Source organism: Streptopelia decaocto (assembly GCF_964273445.1).
Source record: "Streptopelia decaocto genome assembly, chromosome: 1".
NCBI classification, from domain to species: domain Eukaryota; kingdom Metazoa; phylum Chordata; class Aves; order Columbiformes; family Columbidae; genus Streptopelia; species Streptopelia decaocto.
Window position 1 is genome coordinate 29,581,558 of NC_138663.1, and position 24,889 is coordinate 29,606,446.

At 36.6% G+C, this 24,889-nt stretch overlaps 1 protein-coding gene across 3 annotated transcripts in view; it reads left to right on the plus strand.

Annotated features, from left to right (window-relative positions):
* DOCK4 (dedicator of cytokinesis 4) overlaps window positions 1-24,889 on the plus strand; it is a 235,345-nt gene that overhangs the window by 145,877 nt on the left and 64,579 nt on the right. For all 3 annotated transcript variants that reach the window (XM_082050185.1, XM_082050186.1, XM_082050187.1), the window contains exons 16-25: window positions 1,413-1,519; window positions 2,172-2,328; window positions 7,860-7,957; window positions 8,063-8,146; window positions 8,244-8,344; window positions 9,061-9,142; window positions 10,198-10,368; window positions 11,838-12,030; window positions 18,920-19,047; window positions 20,907-21,041. In XM_082050185.1, coding sequence (XP_081906311.1) covers window positions 1,413-1,519; window positions 2,172-2,328; window positions 7,860-7,957; window positions 8,063-8,146; window positions 8,244-8,344; window positions 9,061-9,142; window positions 10,198-10,368; window positions 11,838-12,030; window positions 18,920-19,047; window positions 20,907-21,041 — 1,256 coding nt within the window. The remainder of the gene's footprint in view (window positions 1-1,412; window positions 1,520-2,171; window positions 2,329-7,859; window positions 7,958-8,062; window positions 8,147-8,243; window positions 8,345-9,060; window positions 9,143-10,197; window positions 10,369-11,837; window positions 12,031-18,919; window positions 19,048-20,906; window positions 21,042-24,889) is intronic.

Consider the following 24,889-nt stretch of genomic DNA (forward strand, 5'->3'; position numbering starts at 1 on the left):
TTAGTGCTTTGGTAAAGCCTAAATACCAGGAGAAATCAGTCTAGTTTTATTAAATAGAAATAGACAACATTGCAGCTGCTAATGTAAACAGAACTTCAGGTAATCTCAAAATGTAAATTTAGAATTTACCTAGTGAATTCTCCAAAGTTATACCTGTTGCTTAGTGCATGTTTAGCAATCCAGCCAATGGGAAACATATGTAGATACTTCAGGTCCATTAACATCACTTTTGTGTTGCCTTTTTTTACTTATAAAATAAAATTCCCAAATTCTCTAAATATTCTGAACAATTTTAGAGATGATTTTGAGGTAAAAACTGAGATCTGGGTCCATATTCTGTGTACCAAAGTATGCAGGACAGTTTTCATAGATATGGTGTTGACTGCTGTCAAGCTTGTGGAGAAAGGTGGGTAAAATTGCTGCTGCTGTTTGGCTCTTTTTGGTGATGTAGAGGTAGCAAGATTTGATTATTTAGATGGTCTTTGTGGAAATTGGCACACACAGTAAATGATAGTATATTTAGATTTTTGCGTACACAAACTACAACATGTAAGGAATAGGTAATACAGGAAGAAATTTGCATTGATTTCTTTTTAAGATTTCATTCATAAACTATGAAGTAATAAAGGAAAAACATCAGTGGTATGTTTCAAATAGATGATACATTCCCATGCAGTATGAGTTGGACATTTTTGTTATGATTGCCTATACCACACCAGCTATGCTAAACCCATACTCAAAAGTCATATATATACACACATTTGATGAAAGATTGGTTGGTTTTCAAAAGTGTTCAGCATCTGCACTCATTGACTTCAGTGCAATCTGTGCCATCTCAGTGTTTTGTAGTCTGCTTTATATTTAGGTGATGGATATGTTTCGGAATTTGAGCTTAGGCACCCAAGTTTGAAAATGTTATCTACTCCCTGACATTCATGTAAGGAACAGTGACATCTTCAATCTTATCTACAGAGACTGGTGCCTTATTTGAAAACAGAAGTGCAGTGCAGCCCGAGGCTGACCTGAAATGGAGACCAGTAGGTAGAAGCTACTATAGGGCAGAATTGTCACGAATAAATATCCTTTTCTCTTTGTGTTGGGCTGGCTACGTCACATTCATTTGGGTTTTCTGGCGTTCTATGTATTACTAAGACTGCGTATTTGGTGGTTTCTATTATTTGTTCTTAATAAATACCAAATCACTCCAGAATACCACTTTCTGGTTTGCAGTCAGATAAAAGAAACCATTACAGGAGAGAATGCGCAAATCTGAAAAGAAATTTAAGATAATCTTAGTCTGATTAGCTGCAAATAGCTTCCAGTATAATTTCTTATGTTGCATTATATCCATTTATTTTGTCTAAAATGTATAACATTAACTTTAAATGCCGCTATTTACATATGTATTTCAGCGAAAGAAAAGGGTGAGAAGAAGTTGTTTGGCTTTTCTTTCGTGCCTCTGATGCAGGAAAATGGGAGGACTCTGCCAGATGGCACCCATGAACTTATTGTACACAAGGTAATTTGAATTAGTAATCATTAGCTGTAATGATTCCTCTGGAGCACACTTTAAATGCCCAGAACCATTAGGCTGAGAAAGTCTGTATTACCAGATGAGTGATAGTCTTGTCACCATTAAAATATCCATTGCTGATTGTTTAATATTAATTCCCATTACAAACTGCAATTGCATCAGCAGACTGGTTTTACTGAGTCTTACTGTTATATTACATTGTATTTATAATGGATTTCACAAAGGTAAGTTCAATTAAAACACAAAAAGTGAAACCCGTGATACCCTCTTACTGAATTACTGAAGCTGGAAAATGAAGCAAGCTCATTTATGCAGATCTACTCAATATTATCATTTTTAGAGATAATTCAGTTTTTGTGGAACACGTTTAACAGTTATCTCTTTGTTCAGAGGATTTTATATTCTCCCAGATAAATTTTATATTTTAACACTAACATTTGTAGCTATTCATTTGAAATAACCTGTGCAAATTTCTTGGACTTCAATGTCAGATCTGAAGCTATGATCCAAAACCAAACTTGCAACAGGCATAGTAAAAACTCTTCAATTTCTGGCAGAGAAACAATAATACAATAATATAATTTGGAGATTGGGTCCTTTGTGCAGTACAGTTATTTTAACTGGTTTGTTTTCACAGTGTGAAGAAAACACAAACCTTCAGGATTCTGGTCGCTACCTCAAACTCCCCTTTTCAAAGGGAATTTTCCTAGGAAACAACAGCCAAGCAGTAAAAACCACTAAAGAGTCCTTCTGGATTACGTCCTTTCTCTGCTCCACTAAACTCACACAAAATGGTAGGATATGTTGATTACTTAAAACATGATGAGTTCAAATGGGTGCGATAGCTGGTCTTTTCCATGCCATGCAAGCATGGATGTATTCAAAAATAGCTTATGTTCTATCCATTTTACAAACTGGTTTTCTGCATTTTTTTTTATATCCAGATGGAAACCAATGCAGTATGATAAACCACTGATTTCAAGAATGTTTTTTAGATTAACAGGATATTGGAATCAAATGCAGCACTCTTGGAATCAACTATCAAAACCCAGCTGCTTTACAAAACCTCTTTATCTGTTTGTTGTATAATTTTATGAAATACTTATTGTAGGCTTTAGGCTCTGGCACTTTGGTTTTAATTAGGTGCTTCTTTGTTGCACCACTTCTCTTCCTTCAAGCAAACACACGTTTACCACTAAAAGCAATCTCATATATTCGATATAAGGAACAGCAGATAGAAAGACATGTTTGTGCTCTTTACCATTGCACTGTATAAAATTCTTAAGGTTCTTGTTTGTTTGCCGTATTTACTACAGTTTGTTACTGAAACAGTTTTCTACAAATTTCTAAATATTGTGTATTTGCCTGAATGTGATTCTGACCGTTCCTTGGTATCCCCACAGATATTCTATTTTCTGTGGTGTTTATCACAGATCTTGCTTAGCTCTCTCTTCTGCGTGAATGACTGTGTCTTTACACTTCTTATATATATGACTATAAAATTGCTAATTGCTTGCAAATTGATTATACTTGTTCAACAACAACTAGAGCAGCTATTAAAATTGAAATAATTGCCTTAATTTTCACCCTGTAGTAGCAAGTGTTCAGAATAGAACTGTGTGCAAATAGTAAGTGGTCCGTTTCACTGTGCACATCCATTCTGTATTCTCATAGCAATTAGCTTCGAAGTAATAGAAGTTAGCCAATAAAAGATTTTCCCAAAGGTTCATAATAGGCAATCAGAGACTGAATTTCCTTCAGTTAAAAGTCTTGATTTAGGAAATCACATGAATATACTAGTACTTATACATGCATGAAAGTGCTGTCCGGAACCTGAGTGTCTCACTGATAAATAGTTGCACTGTTGTCTGGGGTTATAATACTGTTTTTTGTTCACAGTACAGGAGTTATTTTGTACTTAATGTGAATAGATATGTGACATAGGGCATAAAATTTCTTTTTTTAACCATATTCTGAGAGGGTGTAGAATATCTGAATAATATTGATCCCCTTTTCAGCTCTGAAAGAGTTAACAATTATTTCAGCAGTACTTCAGAGGGTGGAAATATTTTCAATAGACAGGCTCATATTTTCTCCAAGGATCTTCTTTGGGAAGTTCATCTTGGTGAGTTTCCAAATCCCCATTCTTTTAAACAAAAATTTGCCAAAATCTATTGCATGCTCAGAAAATGAACATAGAACAAAGCATGTGGATATTTGGTCATGTGAGCATTACTTCAGTTATCCCTGAGAGAATGTAGCATATTTGTTAAAAAAGACAGGATGAAAAAGATCTGTGTATTTACAGTTTTAGTAAACAGCTGTGTTAGTATTTTTGAAAATTGCTGATTATTTTTAATGTTTTTAAGTTTGGAGATTTTTCTGAAGTTCTCAGAGATCTTCTTGTGTCTACAAACAACGATGTCTGTCCTGGAAATGAACTTAAAATTATGCTCTTTGCCTGGCCATGGGGTGGGGAAGGACCCCAAACCCAGACTTGTAAAGGGTGTGACTGAATCAGGCCACAGCTTTACTAGCTGGCTGGGAAATTCTACTCAGCTGTCATTCTCTCATTGATTGTTCCCACATGCCATCAGCTCTCATGCATATTAAAATTATGGGGACTAGAGGAAGGAGGCTGACTCCTAGTTGTTGGGATCCATAGCTTCCTTACCCTGGGTACTTTGGAGGATTTCCTAGGATTTGTTCCAAACTGTTTTCAGAGACCTTCTAACCAGGGGAGTCTGTGTGTTCGCCAACATATCTCATAGGAACACATCCTTATCTAATCTGTCTGCCAGTTAGCTTTTCCTTAGCTTTAATTTTAGTCCTGGATAGTCAATCAGTTAATGTTAGCAAAAAAGTATACCAGCTTTTATATATTACATTTTAGCTGGATAATTATATTTCATTATCCTAAAAAAACAAACAAACCCAAAACCCAAAAAAAACCCCAACAAACATGCAAGAGAACCTAGTGTTATTCTACTGATTAGTTATCAATGCAATCTTCCTTAGTTTTTTAACATACAGAAGGGATCTCTGCCTGCCAGAAGCTCAGGATCCATCCAGCAAGTCAGAATATTTTAGTGCATTGGCATCCACTCATTTCTCAGCACTGAGCAGCACATCCCGATCCAGCAGCTGTTCAACAGCAGAGCAACGTCCATTGCATGGCAGAGGTGTAATCCATCTATCCACATTTAAAAAAAGGCCAAACTGGTGACTAATAAAACAAAGCTAACAGGGCAGCTTTCCAGAGTGACCCCAGTTTGGAAGGAGTGTTGGAAACCAGAGTAGCAGCCTGTTTGCAGAGGAGTCCAGTTCTGGAATTCCGATTTTTCCTTGTACACGTGAATCTAAACCTTTCATTAAGTCTAGCGCTTTGCATTTAATTTACAGACTTTGAGAAGTGTTTTGTTTGGTAGAAATGGTAGGTCAGGTGTGGCCTATTTCAGACGTACAAATCTGATCATGATTAAGAGAAGGCACTGGAAATGTTTTTCTTCTTCAGCAAAATTTAGCAGCAGCGCTGACTTTTTGCCTTTTCCAAAACTAAATTTTCCTAGTGAGCCTATTTTTGGGCACAATTTTACATTCTCATTTCTCTTAATACATGACACATTGCTATCCCTTCCCCTTGTGATTCACATGTCAGATTTTCTATTTGTGTCATTTATGCTTCGGCTATTCACTAATGTTATCTCAGCAATGTCTTTCCTCCTTAGTGTTTCCCTTGAAATAAGTGCTTTGAAGTGAGTGTCTTAGATTTGCTTTCTTGTTCTTCTTTAATCCCCCAACAAATCCCTAATATTGAGTGTCAACTATCTTGCACCAAGTTCCTCCAGCAAACTTGTAAAGAAGTATTTTTCTGCTATGAACTGACAGCTTCAGCTAGTCTTGCTACTCCTCAACTTAAGTTTAGAAGTCCATTTAATTATCCAAAAGACAAGTGCAGTTCACTGGATTTGTAATGCTTGTTTCTTGAAAATTCCTGACAGAAGGGATAAGAGACCCATCATTTTTTCTTTATCTTTGTGATGTGTCTTTGATGCAACTCAAGGATGTCTTTGACCCAAAACATTCCATACTAGCACAGCATGAAGCAAAACACAGAAGAAACATATGAACACATAAAAACGATTTGTGACCACCAAAACCAATTAAGGCAGCAAAATATTAGTGGAATAGCATGGAGGGTGTTCGCCATTAACACCTTAGCAAGATTTGAATATAGGTGATTTATTTAATATTATTAGTTCATTTCTTGTTGTGGGAGAGAGGAACTTTGCTGGAGCAAACTGGCAAAGAAATGACATAAAGATGAGTGAGGCTCAGAAGTTACTTGAATGTGAAAACAGTCTGTGGTAGAAAGCACGCAAATAGTTGCTGAACTGAGGAAAATTTTCTATTTCTTTGTTTGATAAGTACTGAGAACATTTCAGAAGAACTGGATCCTTCTAAGACAATGCTGGACTGATCAACTAAACAGTGGTTCAGCTTAAACTGTTGGAAGGATTGGACGGTGTTAAGGTTTTCTGCTTCAAATGGCCAGGCTTTGAGAAATTTTGAAAAGCTTGCTGAGTGAAAAGTGGAAGTAGTAAACCTAAATGTAAAGGAGTGTTGAGATTTATTTAATTCAACAGTTAAAAAATATGTGGGACTTTTACTGAATACAACTGGACAGGAGTGCTACAGGCTTGAGTGACTGAGTCGCTTTGGAGTGACTAAAGGGAGAAAAATAACAGCAACATGTCAGAGTTCAGCAAGGGTCAAGATCAAGTGAATACTGCTGAAAAGCCAAGCTAAGTTTGGAAAACTCTATTTTAGGATATTGAATGGTATGGGACGTGAAATACCCAATTGTGTAGTCATGTGGTTTTTAGTACATCTCTGAAGCTGAAAGCAACCATACGTGACCTAAGAGTAATAAATATAGTACCTGCATTCAAGGCAGATGAAAGAGCAGTTGTGTTAACTGGGCCATCACCCTTCAATGAATTTTGTGCAAGTACTTACAAGAAATCATGGATGAAAAAATGGGCATGTAACTAAATGAAGTGTGCTATAAGATGAGTTTATCAAAGGCATATCATGCCAGAATAAACTTCTTAATCTTTCTTTTCAAAGTTTTGGTGCTTTTTTAATTATTATTCAGAGGAAATATAGAAGATCTAAACCATCTGGACTTTAATAACACACCACATGGTAAATTAGTAAAGATACAGATTAGCATAAGAATTTTAAACCTGGTAAAAACAGGCTAAAAGTGAGCTAGCAGATTGCACTGTAGTGGAAGGAATTTCTGTCCTGAGTAGAAGGAAAATACTACTAGGTCTGAAGAATTAGGCCTGGGATTGATTTCTATTTTAAAGGGATGAAAGGGGGTGGAGATGGGAGTTACTTCACTAGAGCCTGTTAATGAAATTTGCTGCTAATATGTAGTTGAAAGGGCTCATTAGTTGAGAGAGTCACATATAGGTGAAGCAAGGTAACTTTGATTTAAGTAATTAATTAAAAAGAGTACAAATTAGATGAAATCTAGTGGTACAAAAGGGAGGATCATACCCTAATGGAGTCTCTTGGGGATTCTGCTGTAGACAGGGAGCTGAACAGTATTAAACGTATTTGTGCCACCAATATGTTGTATCTAAAAAAAAAATAATAAATCCAAATTCTAGAACATATATGTCAGGTGATTACAGCAGACATATGAGATTGCTAATGATATAGGAAACAATGATGTAATCTTGTCTGTAATGTGATTGCTATTTTGGTCAAGAAAGCTAAAAGAGAATGAACTAAAACTGGAGGAAGTGTGAAGATACTCAGGTATGTTTTAGCTCAGAAGAGTTTGTGTTGCCTATTAATAAAGCAGGATCTTAGAAGCATTGTATTTCTCCTCCAAAAAAGACATAAGAAGATGAGTATTTTAAATATATTCAACCTGGTAACTGGGCGACTACTTATAGCTGCCAAATGGTGGCTCAGGAACGCACATCCTTCAATGGGATGAGAGACGGCAATATAATTACTTTTCGTAAGATGGCAGTTGACAAGTATCTGAACAAGTATCTGACATGGTAGACTTGTCACAGGAGACTGATTTTAGTGCCCCAGTACCATGTGTTTATGTTTCTATTCATGGAGAAATTATGGGATGAAATGAAAATTTGTTGCTGGGTAGGTCATACTATGGAAAATCTTGAGATGTTTCCTTTTGTTTTAATGATGCCCAGTTTTGCTGAGTGGACTGTAATAGTAGAATTTAAAACCTGAAATGCTGCTTTGCTTCCAACTTTAATCTTGCATTTTGTTTTTGCAGGAGATATGCTTGACCTTCTGAAATGGAGAACCCACCCAGACAAAATTGCAGGTTGCCTTTCAAAATTAAAAGAAATTGATGGTTCAGAAATAGTGAAGGTGTGTACACCTTTCTATACTTTCAGATCATATGAGGGAAATAATGCATTTGTATGTCACAAAAATAACCATTTAATTATTTAAACTCTTATTCTCTCCAATCAGTTTCTTCAAGACACACTAGACACTTTATTTGGAATTCTAGATGAAAATTCTCAAAAATATGGATCAAAAGTATTTGATTGTTTGGTAAGTTTCATTTTGTGATGATGCTTAACACTATTTAAGAACTAAGTGAAAAAAAACCAAAACCCAACATATTCTTTCTTTTTCCCCTCACATTTAGGTTCACATAATAAATTTGCTGCAGGACAGCAAGTTTCACCACTTTAAGCCAGTAATGGACACCTACATTGAAAGTCATTTTGCAGGAGCACTTGCATACAGGTGAAGTCTATACTTTATCTGATTTGAATGCTGACAGTGATTGGTAAACTAAGCAGAATCAATCATTAGGTTAAATTAAACGGTATCATTAGAAATAAAATGCAATGCTTGCATGAGTGCCCAGAGTTAGGCCGTTAAAAAAGTGTAAAATGACTTTAAGTTACCAGAAAGGTTACTCCCTATGTTCTAACATTAGCTTCATTTCTAAATCTCTTTCTTCAGTGGATTTCTTTATTTGAATTACTTTGAAAAACACAGGAGCCTTAACATCACCAGCTGCAACTGTGTTCACTGTGTAGATCAGTGCACTCAGAAGTATCACTTACTCTGCTGTACTCGGTATTTATTTGCCAGCTAGGCTTCCATTGAAACCAGTGCAGTTTAAGGAGACTGCAAACCGATGCGTGGAACAGCAGGGACAGTCCATGCTGGCAGGGGCTCTTCTGGCTTAACTGAGCTTGTGTATCCCTGTCAGAGTCATTCTATTGCACATGCACTGCTGGTATTTTTTCGTGTTTGACAGAGATCTACAAAGTGCCTTTCAGCAGACTGAAACCCAAGTGTGATATTTTGCCTGTAGTGATTTGTGAAATCTCGTAATATATTTTTTATTTTGTCAGTGTTTCTCTTATGACAGCTATTGGTTTGCATTTTGAATGCGAAGTTAACCCTCCTCCCACTTCTGTGTTATAATACTTTCTGATGTGCTATTCTAGAGATCTTATAAAAGTACTGAAGTGGCACATTGATCGGGTCACTGAAGTGGAACTGCACGAGCACATTCAGGAAGTACTAAAGGTAATAAAAATCGTCAAAGGCAATTATGTATTTGAATTATGTATTCGTACATTACCAACAGATTTAACTTAGGAAATCAAGCAGTGTATGTATAAATGATGGAATGGTAGTACTAACACTGGCAAGCTGTAAACTTTTTAGTTGCAGTCAGTTTATTCATTGTTCTTTTTTCTCAATAGTTGATCAATGGAACTTACTACTGCAGGTCTCTGGAGCTCTATGTTCCTTACAGAATGGGGATATACATGGATAGGAGTCAGAACTAAGAACTGAAATGTAGATTTTATTGGTGGTATCAACACCTGTTGCATAACTGAATCTAAATGGCAGACAGGCTTGCTGACTTAATGGTTCAGTCCTGACACCAGGGGATTTTACTGAAAAATGTGGGTTTGGTTGCTCTTGTCCAAATTTATACCATCAACAAAGCCCAGCGTGGAGTCAGGCTGAGTTGTACAAAACAATGTTTCCATTTGGAATAGGTGCTGCAGTCTGGAAATAAAATATCAGCATGGTACCCTTATGTGCTTTTCTATGATGCTGTTAACTTAGGTGTCTTGCAAATAACAAAGGGCTGTATTTTTAATTTACATTCCAACAGTTTTGCAACTTAAGTTTTGTGGGGTTTTTTTAATTATCTGTCTAACAGTTGACAGGAGAACAACTTCTAAACAGCAGAGAAGTTCCAAGAACAGCACAAAATTTTGAGCCTATCAATCATATTGTCCTGTATGTTTATGCAATATCTGTTTCGGTAGCCAAAGACATGCGAGGGATGAGGTGTGGGGCAGTGTTGAGATTTTGCAGTTTGCCATTAATTACAAAACACATGTTCCCTGATTTGTAGAGATTATGAAAGGCAAGCGAAGAGCATTTCCAAGTATGTGCTTTTGAAATGTTGTTAGTGTTTCATAGAAAGATTTGCCAACATTCAAAAACTTGGTGTCCTGTTTCAGACAGTTCTCATTATTTGAATGATACGATTATTGTGTGTGTTCTATTTAAAGATGAGCTGGTTCACTTTAATGAGTTATCTCTGATTTTGACATTTGTAGGCGCAGGAATATATCTTTAAATATATAGTTCAGTCTCGAAGGTTATTCTCTATTGCCACTGGTGGACAGAATGAGGAGGAATTTCGCTGCTGTATTCAAGAGCTTCTTATGTCAGTACGCTTCTTCCTTTCCCAAGAGAGCAAAGGAGCTAGTGCTTTATCCCAACTACAAGTAAGTTTTCAAGTGTGCCTTGCTTACTGCCACTCTCCATATCTAATGTAGAAAATGTATGCATGTCCTTTCCTATATGCCTAGGAAAGAAAGTGTGGTTTTCCTAGAGCAAAATGGCATTTTCAGCTCATCCTTATACTTTTTGTCCTATATTGTGAAATTTTCATACCAGCAACTTCTAAATATACTTGGCAAAGATAATCCTAAGTCTAATATTAAATTTGAATTATAATTATATTATAATTATAATAATTCTATTATTTGATACAAAGAAACTAATTTATCTTTTTGGCCATTTTACAACTTGGTCTAACCACATTAGAACGGAAGAAATTGAGTCATACAAAGGACTATCACGAGTTTTCATGCTTTACAGAAAACTTCTGAGTCTTGATGAACTGTGGGTTTTAATTGGCAGCTGCTGTCTTTATTTCAGTTGAGACTACTAAAACTGGCTAGTGCTAAAGCGCTGGGGCAAAACACACAGGAAACAGCTCTCTACATTCAGTGCCATAGATTTACCAACTTCTAGAGCTCATAGATATATTGTCCTCTTCCCCTGTTTCTGTAACCAAAGATGTTAAAGACCTGTTAAGAATTATTAATTTCTTAAGCTCTGTAGAAAATTGTTCTTCCAAGACAATGGCAAATCAGAGAGAACAGAGTAGAGAAGTGGTTCTTCCATCTCTTATCATGTAAGCTGGTGGAATGAAAACATAATTGCGAAATGGTATAAACAACCACATATGGAATTCTTCTTCAGTGTTTTTAACCTTGTATGCCACCTGTTCTTACACCAATGTGAAGAACCTCTGAGGTATGAGCACGTTTTCTCAATCAGCAGGATTTGCAGAGGAGAAAGGGAATATCAGTTCCGGCTTCCTTTCTCTGGCATTATCCTCCTTTATTTCCCAGTGTTTTGTTTCCATATTCATTATACTCACCAATGACTTTCTAACCCTCTTTTAGGATTGTTGAAGTGAACCGAGACTACCAGTGTTGTCTCACTCCAAAATAAAAATGTTAACTATTTTAAAAATTGAATATATGGAGGCCATCGTATTATTTTTCTTAAAGCAAACTAAAACAACTCCACTCAAATCTTTTACTTCTGATATCAGCTGGCTTTTGTTATGCTTTTAAAAATTTCCTCTCACACATAGATTGTGAAGAACCTGTAAAGTGTAAATATTTTTGTTCTAAGCTGAGCTTTTTACTTCCGCTTAGTCCTGGGAGAAATCAACAGTTTTTAGGTAATGCTTAAAGGAAAATAGTCACAAGTGTAAGCCCATGAATGAGTGTGAGAATATTTCTTCTGAAAATGTGACCATTTTTAAAGCTACTAACTAACCTTGAGTGTAAAACCAGGCATTTTTCTACTGTTACCAAAATTTCTCTAGTTATTTAAATTCTATAAATGTCAAAACTATACTGCAATATGACTGTCTATTTTTGCCCTTTTCCTCTAGGCTGTGTTTCTCAGCTCATTCCCATCGGTGTACTCTGAACTTTTGAAGCTCTTCGATGTAAGAGAAGTGGCAAATTTGGTTCACGATGCTCTGGGCAGCCTGCCAACAGTCAAGCATGGGGATGAGTCCCTTCAAGCTGTCAAACTGCAGAGTATTGGGAAAACTGTCGAGAGTCACCTGTACACTAACCCAGGTGAGGTTACCCTGGGCTGCCTGCAGACAAGGAACTCAGATTGTGTGCTTGGTACACGGGTCAGCAGGTGCTGAAGGGAATAGTGTTGTTCAGAGTGTTGTTCTTTCCTAAGGAACAATTCTTGAAGCTCCGTGCAAGCTGCTCATTTACAAGAATACAATTAGTTGAATTCAGTGGTTTGTTTTTTAGAGACAAAGAGTCTTTAAAGTAAAGGTTTGTTTTTATCTGCTTCTGGCAATATGTCTGTGAAGGAAGCTTGCCTTATACTTTTTAAGTAATTATAAAGGAAAAAGCTTTACTAAATTGACCCTCTTTTTTTTTCCTCCTTTGGGGGCAGTTCAGCAAATATGTTGCCAGTTATCCATTAAGTTTTATTTGTATAACGCTTGCCAATTCAGCACTTTCAATCCTCTGTTTCTTAATGTAGCATAAAAAGACTACACAAATGCAAGTGGTAGCTCGTGCATAAAATATATAACAGCATAGTTATTTGCTATGTGGAAGAAACAACTGCTGTGTGGTGGTGAGCCTGACATTCTTCTGTTCTAAGTGAAACCCATAGAAGTGACCAAATATTAAGTTTCAGATGAAGTCATTTGGAAATAAAAGAATTCAAATAGAAAAGATTTAAAGAATTCTAGTAAGTGTTAATTTACTCACCAAAAGCCCTCTTGAGAGCTGTTTGGGTATTGGCTAATGGAATTCAATAGAAGCAGTAAGTTTTATCATCTTTACATCATTACAATGATGAAGGCTCTGCAAAACCCACCAGGCTACGCAAAAATATTTTGAGATGCTGCAGAATAAAGGAAGACACCTTAGCAAGTTTTTTATAATGCTTTCAGTGATTGTACTTTAAAAGTATGAGCTCAAAGAAATGGGTAAGAAGTATTTGATCTTGGCTACTTCGCTTCGTTCTGTCTGTGAAAACAGCTCATCCTGTCCCTTGTGAGCTTCCACAGAGGTCCCTTCCAGAACAGTGGGCTCTCCCTACAGCTCATTGATCAGACCTTTGATACTCTGGGTAGATGGTGACATATTCATGAAGCAATCTTAAGCATGCTCTTAAGTTACGTTTTTCTTTTACCAAACTACTTAGGGACCAGGTAGCACAATTTCCATTTTCCTCCCGTTATCTCGGTTAGGTTAGCTGAACTAGAAAATCCAAATTAATGAATGTAATTAAAGAGAGTTATTTAATGCTATGTAAGAGACTCTTGGGGACTTTCTTGGAACTGTAAATCTGTTTTCAGCCATATGACAATTTTTTTTCTTTGCTTCCTTTTGTAAAATTGTGAGGTTTTTATTCAAATCCAGTTTCATTATTAAGAAGTCATATGAGTTGGTTTGACTATAAAAGCAATGAAAATTGCATGTTAAATTTTACATGAAGTGTGGGTTATACACAAATAGAATATAAATTTCTTAGACCACAGGTAAACTTATGTGAAAGTCATCAGGCAGTACTATAAGCTCCCGATGTCTGTGGTAGGAAGCTGAGGCAAACACTTGTAATGTATAATTTCAGTCATGTGGAGATCAGCATCTTGATCTTTTTGCCCTTAATGTTTTACCTCTTTGAAATACCAAAATATAAGTAGACTTTCCCTCAGTCAATCCCTAGAAGGAATTCCTTTTAAAATCCTCTTGGGAAAATAAATATTGCACGAGGCTATGTAAATGAGCAGCGTAAACTGTACATCCTAATGTGAAGTTGTGGCATGCTGCTGTGAAAATAATTGATTTCTGTCTCCCAGATGAAGATGCTGCAAGCTGCAGTGCCAGCTAACGCATTGGAACTAGATGGAACACAGGAAATAACTATTTATTCAAACATCTGAAAATGAGGCGTGCACACCTTAGATAATATTTTCTGTTATCTGGAGCTTTCTTGGAAACAGCTGAAAGTAGTTTAGCATGCGAGTTTTATGCATTTTGTGCTGCAAGGGCCTGGACAACTAACACATTAGCTCCCACTGCCACAGAGATCAACTGGCACTAAAGCTAGGCTTTCACTGAAATTGGGAGATACATTTGGTACATTGCTGAAAATAGAAACATCAGACACACAGGGGTTGATGTAAGGTATCCAAGCACAGATGGTAGGTACAATTTCAGATGCATTTGATGCATCTGGTCTCTACCTGCCTCTCTAGAGAACGCAGGTTATATATTGTATTTTCTGTTCGTGTGTGGATGGGATGTCTCAAATGGCTCTGTATTGAGGCTTTGGTAAAGCTTACTTAGAACCTTTTTCTATTTCAGTGATTTTAAACTTCAGCTCTTCCTATAAGTAACAACTACAGAGATGTTTCAAGGTGTCAACAGCAGTTATCTGCCTAACTCCTGGGAAAAGTTAGTGGGTGTTAAGGCCTTCTATTTTTCCCTATTTACTTCTGTATCTTTGTAGTACACGGCATTGGGTGTCTAAAAAGAAACATATGACAGTTTTCCTGCTGATAAAGACTAGCAGTATTATTTTTTTTAGCCTGGCCCTTCTTTCAGTCTCCTGGTATCTTGGGTGTAACTTTGGATGCATCCCTGTTGATACTGTACAATGGCCAAATTGATGACCTACATATGGTTATATCCAGAAGATTTTCTACCTTTGTCATTTCCAATACATCAGTAGTTTAATGCTCTTGTTTATTGTCTTTTATGCATTAGATATTATTATAGCTTGCTTTGGGGAGGAGTTGTTTGTTTTGCTGGGAAGAGTTAGGGCCAACAACAGAGAAATACGTCTTGAGCCATGTCCTTTTGACATTATTCAAGAGGAATTAGCAGAACATCAATATTTTTTTTTCTCTAAGTGTACTACTGTGAGCTTACAAATTCAGTAGCTGTGAAAACTTGAGGTAATGTATCTCAGTAATCACTGCAAATGAATTGATTGCTATAAAAATGCAAAAAGTCTATCAATATTGAAGCTGTTGATACAAATCCTGAATTAAATTTAGTTAAAATCCATTAAAATTTACATATTAACATAGATTTGAAAAGAGAGTTACTTTTTTTTGAAACATAAAGGCTTTACACATTGATCCATAGTACTGCTTTCAAGTACTTGAACACCTTTTTCAGATTAATTAGTATTTCTTAATTTGTCTTCCACAGCAATATTGTGGTCTTTGGAATTGTTTCTTATATATGTGCTTCACAGACACCTGTGGGGGGATGTATGTATGTATATTGCGTACAAAAATTCAGCCTTTATTAGTACCTCTATAGTGGAGAGCAGAAAATATTTTGCAAAAGCCTTGCGAATGATGCTTTGCATCCATGGCTCTTTTGTAGACCAAGGGAGGACTTTCTCAGCCATACCTGTGTTTTCCTTCTGCACTACAGGCAATTTTTTTCTTTCAAATTAAACAATTCCTCACAAAAGTTTTCAGACTGTTCTGAGAACAGTGACATGTCCATGCCTTCACAGAGCAGGCTTACATGTTTGGTTTTGGAATTGTAGTGATAACTGTTTGGCTCAAGTATTTTCTTCTGCCACCTTCAAGTCCAGTGGTTCTTTCAAACAGGGCAGTGTAAATTGAATAGGTCCAAGTAAAACTAGCAAAAACAAGAGCAACTTCCTTGTTTCTCACTGTTCAAGGAGAATGCTGTTTATTTGTTTAAAATGTTCCATTACACTAATTCTGAAGACAGTCTGAAGTTTTGACCATCTGTTCAGATATAGTCATTGAAATTAATATCATCTTTCTGAAATTATTCGTTAAAATACACTAGAAAAAAAAAATGAAGTTTTGTATGTCTGTGCTTATGCTTTACCACTAACCGAAAAGCAAGGGGGGAAACTTGTGCAGTGTGTTAAATGTTAAATGTAACGTAGCTTGCATAGGAAAGTCACAAGGATTGCCCAGAGTAGTCTCTCTTTCTAATTATGCCAGGCATGTACTTGAAAAGCTCTATGTCATGATTTTTTCCCTCTCTTTCTGTATAATATTTGTAAAGGGCAAGTATTAGCATTTTAAGCAGTCAGCTAATTTGGCTTCCTGCACAGAAGAAAAATTAGGACAGTAACTGATGACTGAGAGTTCTGATTATTGCACCATTCCTTGCACTCATTAATTTTTCTATATACAGTGGCTGACATTGCAGCTGACAATTTTTAAGAAAAAGAGTGACCTGAGACAAATGTTGTACACCATGTTCTGCAAACTTTATCATGTAGCCCTTGGTCTGACTCAGAGGTGAATATGCCAGCTCTCCTCTGCTGTAATATCAGTACATCTTTCCATTTAAACAGGTCAAGACAGAGACGTATTTAGATTATGGGCTTACAAGGAGTCTATCTGAAGCTGTGTTATATGTGGTGGTTAATTCAATAACTGGCACTGTTCCCTCCCGTGTACAGTTGCAAGTCGTTGTAAGATGCTTTTTGCTACTCTGTTTGGTCTCGGTAAAACAAAGTTCCTGATAATTTTATGGAGCTTTTGCAAAAATGGCATACTTGAAACAGTGAAATGAGGATGTTCAGTTTTGACAGAGATGCTTCAGGCCACATCATATCTAAGAGCTGGCTTTTTACAAGTCAAATGCCTGTAGTGTAGTTCTCTCATCTTCAAAATGGAGTTTCATAATGCTGCACTTACACGTAAGCAGCACACAAAGTACACAGAAAAGGTACCAAACCCTGTTTGTGCTCGTCAGGAAGCTGCTTAGAGTTAACCGAGAGGAAACACCTCAGCACAGCGCTGCTCCTGTTTTCCCCCCACCTTCTGGGCTGAGGGATTTGAGTTGTAGCTACATGATAGGGCCTGCTCTCCTCAGAGGACCTCTGGCCCAGAAGAAAAGGCTCCCGCTAGCAATGTGCAAAAGAGCTACTATAACTGCTCTCAGTCGTGGAGTTGAGTAGTGATTTGAGCATTTGCCTGGGAATGGAAGACCCGGTTCAGTGCTCTGTCAGCCTGCATTCAGCTTCCCATCACCTGCCTGCCAAGAGTGCCCCAGCCACAGAACCACAGGCTGGTTTGCGTAGTGAACCCTTCATCTCTGCTCTTCAAGGTGGTTTATCAGGTAGTGAAGAATTCACTATATATAATACCTACCGGAAGGCAGGGAAAAGGAGTCGTCCCCTGTAATCCAGAGGTTAGGTCTATTTTATAGGAAAGCAGAGTCCTGCTTTTTCAATTCGGATGAAGGCATTAGGTCTGTATTTTCACCTATCAGTAATCAATAAGCAGATTTCATAGTGGGGATCAGAAGCTGGCATTGCCCTAAACACAGGTCTGCACATTAGCCATCTTCTTGCCTGCTTTCCTTTCGGCCCTATAGATCTTGCAGGTCCATGGCAGCTGCGCACATTTGACATCTCACTTACCTGCGACGACACTTTGCTGAACTTCTGAGTGTTAGGTAGACAAAAAGCAAATGCCTTGTTGGTTTTGTTGAGACACTTTTGCCCAGCTGCAGTTCTACAAGCAGATATGAACTCTCACACCAGCTCTGATGAAAACCTACTGAGGCACTTGAAGAAACAAACAGTTGCTGTTTGTTTCCCAGTTTGGGGTTTTGATACCACTCGTTTTAGATTCATTGATGGCCTTTTGCCTATTGCTATACAGTCTGTCTTTATATTTTTCTTCAGTAGGAATATATAGCAAAACACCTGAATAAATAATAAGAATGAAACACTCATTTAAAAAGATCAAGCAGGCTTACTATGAAAACAAGAGTATACTTAAATAGCGTGTGCAAATCAACTTGTCCGTATGATTTGTGTTATACAGGTAACTAGACAATGAAACCAAGGGAATAATAGAGAAAGAAAAGATTAGTGCCGCATTTCAGTGAGTGAAAGAAGCATTCAGCAAATAAAGTCTCAGAATAAATCTATCTTTTCCTTCCTCATGGAAAAAATAGGAAATATGTGAGGCCAAAAAAGTGTCTAGACTAATCCACAAACAGTACCTGGTTGGCAAAATTATTTTAAAGTGGTAATTTTCCAGGTAGATAAACTCAATTTTTAGGAAATAGTTACATTCATGAACAAAGGAACTAAATAGAGGAATATATTTAGATACTTTAGCATATAATCATCATTAAAATTTTAATAGAGGAAGTGATTCAAATGCATTTCATTTATCAGTTATGGAAAAGATGTAAAAACAATAGAATGAAAATGCATAACACCCATTCAATTTGTCAAGTTATAAATAGGTGTTCAATATGTTATCACAGGTGTATTTGGGCTCTTCCTGTATAGTGTCATCCTTAATTATAAGGAAAAGAAACAAGAAAATGTAGCATGTTATTGAAGTTCTTGCATCATTTTGAGAGAATTCAGGACTGAAAATAGCACCAAAGAGCTGTGCTTAGAAAATTAAATAGAGGAAAGGCAAATCATTCTATGTAGACACCAGCAGCCTAAATTGTTCATACTCAGTAGGAGTGAGGAATCTGGAAAGTGAAAATCCTGAAAGAAATCTGAAAGTACTGCTTGTAAATAACAGAAGTTCAAGATTAAGTCTTTTGTGACCTTGGCTTGCAAAGGGATCCAGTCACATGGCAGGGAACACTAGAGCATAATCTCACATTATTTTGAATACAAGTATTATGGTGCTAAGTTTTTTTCCATGACAGTTCAATAAATACTTAGAATTTTCTGTTATATATGCTATATTCCACACAGCGGTGTTTTTCTCCATCCATGATATAACAGGCTGACTTTCAGCATATTTTTTTATTCTTCAAATATTTGCTTTAGAATATGTTTATGAAATAAAAGCTTTCACTGATCAGAAATGTTGGTTAAAGCAATTAGAAGCTTCTGCTTATCAGAAATACTGGTTTGGACTGAAGACACATTTTATGTTTATATTAAAATGAAATTATTATATGAGAAGCTTCGGCTCATAAAATTTTTCATTTTTTCCAGATTCTCGGTATATTCTACTTCCGGTAGTTTTACATCATCTCCACATGCATTTACAAGAGCAGAAGGACCTTATAATGTGTGCACGTATCCTTAGCAACATATTTTGCCTCATCAAGAAGAACAGCTCAGTAAGTAAACACCATGTCACATCCACAAGGTGTTGAACTTCTTTATATGATTCAAAGACATTTAATGACACAAACTGGACCTTGACAAAGACCATTTTAAAGAGTTCTCTGTGTAATGATTCTGCACAAACATGTCATTTTGATTTCTCATGAGCTTAGTGAAATACATACATATCAAGGCCAGCATGCTTTACATTGTAATGTATTAGTGATAACTATTTTTTGTGTTTATTCATTTTTCTTCATCTCATACCACTGTCAGCAATTATAGTTGCTCCATCAGTGATTTGATATGGATGCAGCTTGCAACTTTGGTACTGTAGCAACATTTTCATTGCAGCCACTCCTGGATTAGTGTAATACCTTGTCATGAAATAAAATAATAGATGATAAAACATAGCTGTGGTTTTAGATTGGGAGAAAGACTTACATGTCTGGTCTTAACTTCAGGACATCTTTTCTTTGGAGTCACCATGCCAGAGATGTATACAAAAACAAGAGGATGTCTACATAAAACTCTCTCCAATGGTCAGGATATGCAGCTACTATTTTTAGTAGTCTTCAAGTCACTGAGAGTGTTAGTAACTTGGTGACTTTGATATTATTTTTGTTCATTTCAGAACTTCATTCCTTCTCTGGTAACCAAGATAATTTAGAGGTTGAAGGCACAAGTCAGGCAGCTTTGAAAGTTAAGGTTGTTGGGCATTCTAACAGTAGTTCGTACATGAGTCCTCATGGCTGATATAGTTCCTAAATGCACTGTACACTGTCTACCTTCGTAAGTAACAAAGTTCTCAGTTTGATGCTAGACTAAGTGACATAGAACATGGCTGTGACACTAGACTTGAGTGTCACAGAGGAATTTTGAGTTTTGTTACAAATCACACGCTTTGGGTGTGTAGGAAGGAAACAAAAAAAATCACTCCTACACCTTGATGTCAGCAAAGATGAATGATCCGTTTGTCAGCTGAGTTTTAGTTCGGTTGTGTGCATTTGATTATGAAGTGTTTCTTTCTACAAAAAAATGTCATCTTAAATTGTGGGTAAAATCACTCAGATCAAGATTGTGTTGTCTGCTGCAGTGGAGATAGAAAACATTGTTGAAGCAGGGAAAACAGATTTCCATCTGAATTAAGAAGGAAAAGTAGCTACAACTTGACTTCATCAAGTGTTTTCATGCATGTAATTAAGGTATTCGTGGTCTCTTGGCAGTGAACACTTCGGTTCTTTTGTATTGATGTTGCATACAGGCAGTTGTAGGCTTACATAAATGACTAATTTGTTTGTGCTATGCAGTTGATGGGAAGCAATGTAGCTGGTCTTTACTGCTGAAGCAGGTCTTGAAGGTTGAGCACCATCTGCTTGTTTCTGGTGATAGTTTCAAAGTGTGAAAACAGAATTCTACTTTTTGGAATTTAAGCCGCTTGGCAATTTCCCCAGAAAATTTATGGACATTACCTATAAAAATCTTGCCTGAAAAGTTCTTGTGTATTATTTACTGCTTTTCTCTAAATATTAATTGAAAATAGAGCTATGCTGATTTCATGAATGCTAACCTCTTCAAAGTTGTTCCCATAACAGTCCTCTATATTTCATATCGTGTAATTAATTGAAAGCTGTTAGGAAAAAAAAAACAAACAAAACCAAAACCAAACACAATAGAATTAAACAATCTCTTAAGTAGAGAATAGTCTTTGTTTCTCAAATGTAACATTCATAGTAAAACTATAATTGCTTCTAAAACGACATCAAAGAAAATATGCCCATGGTCATAATTCTGTTTTAAAATCTTAAATGTTGTATTTAAGGAAATGTTGTATTTAAGGAATTATTTATTTATTATTTATGTTGTGTTTAAGGAAAAATCTGTCCTGGAAGAAATTGATGTGATTGTAAACAGTCTGCTAGATATTCTGTTGAGGACCATACTAGAGATCACCAGCCGACCACAACCATCAGGCTCTGCTATGCGCCTCCAGTTTCAAGATGTGACTGTAAGTTTCTTATAATGAAATAGCTCACAATTGTCACTGGTTGGACTAATAGGTTTCTGACAACATTGTCTTTATGTTGCAATTCACAGTTTGAAGATTTTGTGTATAAAACAGAGAATGAGGAGAACAAAGAAAACTTTTCTTGCACTTTATTCATTTTCAGTGGAAATGGTATTTTTTTTTCATTAAATGTATTTATAAATATGGCTTAAAAAACCCCAAAAGGTAACATTTCTTTTGAGACTGTTTCAGGTCAATAATTATTTCCTTTTGTTTATTTTATAGACAACTTTAATAGTTTTCTGAAACTTTCTTTAAATTTGAATTCTTGAAAATGGAAGAGTATCAATCGATAGCATTTTACGTCCTAAGAGCATATAGTTTTACATGGTGAAACAGCTCTAAAAATGTTTGCAGAATCTGTGGTGCTAACTTGTTCAAATTCAAATTTATTAATTGAAAGGCATTTTATTGTTCTCTGGGCTAAACATTTGAGCTGCATTTCAATTGTACGAAGTAGAGCATAGAGGATGGATTTAGAAGATTGACAAATGACATTTTGGTCAGCCTGCTATAAAAACTTGCGCAAATTAGAAGGTCGAAATGCGGGCGTTTACAGAAAAGCCTATGATGAGCACCAAGGAAACAAAATGAAGTGTTATTTTACTTTGTTTTCAGTTAGATTCCATGTTTGCTTTTGAAGGGCAAATCAGTTCTAATATAGCAAGGGATGTGGCCCCAATATGAGGCGAGGGGGTAGCACTGTGCAGAGAACACACTATGCTGTGTGATTTACCGTCTCACTATACACTTAATTAAATAATTGCCCAGTTTTCACACTGATTGTTTTTGTTAATGAATAGATGGCTGCCTTTCAAACCAGAATTTCCTCTGAGATCAAACATTTCAAAAGCATTTAATAGCTGTGGAAGAAATGTGTTGTTGGGTTTTCGTTTGTTTGCTTTATGTTATCCCACAGAGAACAAATGTTATATGCAGAGTTTTATGGAACTGACCAAGCTCTGTAATAAGATAACACCATGCTTTAATCACTGCAATTCAGCAGGACTATATGTGTTAGAGTCTGGGGTTTTTTTTCTTTAAATTACAAAATTGCGAATGTACATCAGGGCATCACAAGAAAAATCTAAGCTGAAGTCAGGGTAGTAGTATTAGACTCTTAGCGCAGCAAGACTCCAAACTTATTGGTTTCTTCTGAGATATACACTTGCTTGCAGATTAAGTTTTCATAAAACAACATGACAGCCTAATTTTTTCACATCATCAAAAAATTAGACTCTGAAAGTGCTTTCAAGTTGCAAAATTTTCTTTATATGCATAATTTTCTTTTTATGCATCTGAAAAGCCATGTCATTGTCACCGGAGGCTCTCAAAGAATACTTAATGTGGAAGTGACTCACAGTGCAACATAAGGCAATTATATACATTTATGTAGAAACACCATGCAGTACGGGCTTATGGCAACACACGGAACCAGATTCTTGGAACTATTTGTAGAGCAAGTATGATAAAGTACTCAATATGAGTACAGCAATAGAGTCTGTTCCAGTATGTTACCATTATCTCAAGCTGCATTTATCATAAAATATTCTTTGTGAGATGTACCACGGCAGCACACTGGATAAAATTCTTTCATGTTTTTGCAGCAGATACAGTCTCGGTGTGATCTTCTGAGCCCACATGTCACTGTTTTTCTGCACAAAGAAGCAGCATAAAATCAGGCGGCGTCAGGCTGTGTGCTGCTAGGATTGCACGGTTTCTTTCATCACAAGTAGTTTTGGTACCTTGGTACCGTTTCCATTTGCAGTGAGGAATCTTGTTAGATGGTAACCTCCAAGCTGCATGTGATGCTGAAAGAGCACAAAGGAATGACCTCAGAGTGTCAGTGTTACAGAAGCTGCACTAACAAATGCTGAATTTAATGTACTGGTGAAACTTCTGCTTTTGGATGTCAGTGATTTAGACCTTTGGATTTCCTTAAGAAAAATGGGTTTGCATACAAAGAGTTAGCAGAAAACAATCCAATTAAAGCAAACCTTTACTAATTTCAGATCTTGGAAGTTCAGTTCCTCAGAGCCTAAATGAATTACAATTTAATGGTGAGCTCCATGAATTTTAGTAATTGCCGTCCTTAAGTAAGACACAAAAAATTATTACAGGATTCTACATAAGTGAATTGGATATACTGCTTGGCTTGACTTATGACACTAGAATTGGATCCTAAATGGATTTTATCAAGGTTATTATGTGTGTGGAGTTTGCTTTTGTGCATAATTCGCATGTACCCTGACTAGTTAGTCTGCGGCTAACACTGGCAGAAATCTTACAACATACATTTTTCTGCTGAGTTCAACAAATGCAGCTGAATGTTCATTGTTGTTTTAAAAAGCAGCTGCCTGTATAGCTACCTACATTTGAATTAAAAGCTCAAATTTAGAAGTCAGTTAACGATTAGCTAAAGCTGGTACCCTTTTATAGCTAATCTGTCTGTCAACTACAGTAGCACAGCTTTCTCTAAAAGACTCTGATTTTTAATATCATAGAATCATAGAATGATTTGGGTCAGAAGGGTCCTTAAAGATCATCTAGTTCCAACACACCTGCCATTGGCAGGAACATCTTCCACCAGACCAGGTTGCTCAAAGCCCCATCCCACCTGGCCTTGAGCACTTCCAGGGATGGGGCATCCACAGCTTCTCTGGGCAACCTGTTCCACTGCCTCACCACCCTCTTGGTGAGGATCTACTACTATAAGTTGAAGCAAATGTGGGAACATAGAAGGAAGGTGCCTATAAAGGACTGCTTAAAATGCTTAAGCAAGAAGGGAAGTATTCAAAATGTTCATACACGCTCAAGCTAGCAATTAGGTAAGCTTACACCCTTATTTATTTACTCTGCTTATTTTGGCTAATTAACCAAAGCTAAGTGGTCTTAGATTTCATAAACTGGAATAAAAAGTCTCCAAAAATTATTCCTATTTAGGTGAGCCTACATTATACAAAATGGCACTATAAAGGCTAGATATAATGAAATTAAACATATTTAAAAATAATGATAAGGGACAAAAGTCTTTGTTTTCTGAAGACCTGATAGTGTTGCAAATACATTTTCAGATATTTACAAGATAGCAGCTGTGACCTTGATGGTTATGCCCAGAGCATGAAGATTAAGAGACTTTGTAGCCTGAGGATATTGTTTTGAGAATGTTATGTGAACTGTAAAAAGCAATGGTTTTACAGGGATGTAATTAATTTGGGATAATTATTTCAGTGTAGAATCTTAACATGGCAAGACAAATAGTATTTTATCACCATGTTACCAGGGGAAACTGTCACCTCACATACCAACAAGTATACGAGGTATAATCACAAGTGAGTTAGACCTTCCAATGTAAAACCCAGAACAGCCATTCCTGTGAAAACATACTCCATTTTCATCTTATATTCTGTTTTTAGTGAAAGACAGGGAAAAATCTTCCCAAAATTTGACTTGACAAACCAATGAAAGGCACCATTTTAAACTACTTTTATCATACCTCTCTGTTCCCTCAGTCTCATTCACCAATCGTGGTAGATATAAGCCAGAGGTGTATTATGGATTTTTTAACAAGCTTGTAAGATATCAGAACTGTTCCTTTTAAGCACTGGGATGCAATCCAGGCCTTTCACCCTTCCCTGTCCTCATCCTGTCTGCCGTCGGGGCAGATTAATACTATTCAGTGTTTCTTCCCAGTTGAAAAGTGAAGAAGCAGGCAGGCAAGGGAACGAGGGAGAACCTGTTTTCCCATAACATCTTGTCCGCTTGATTGCTCACTGGAGATACCCAGC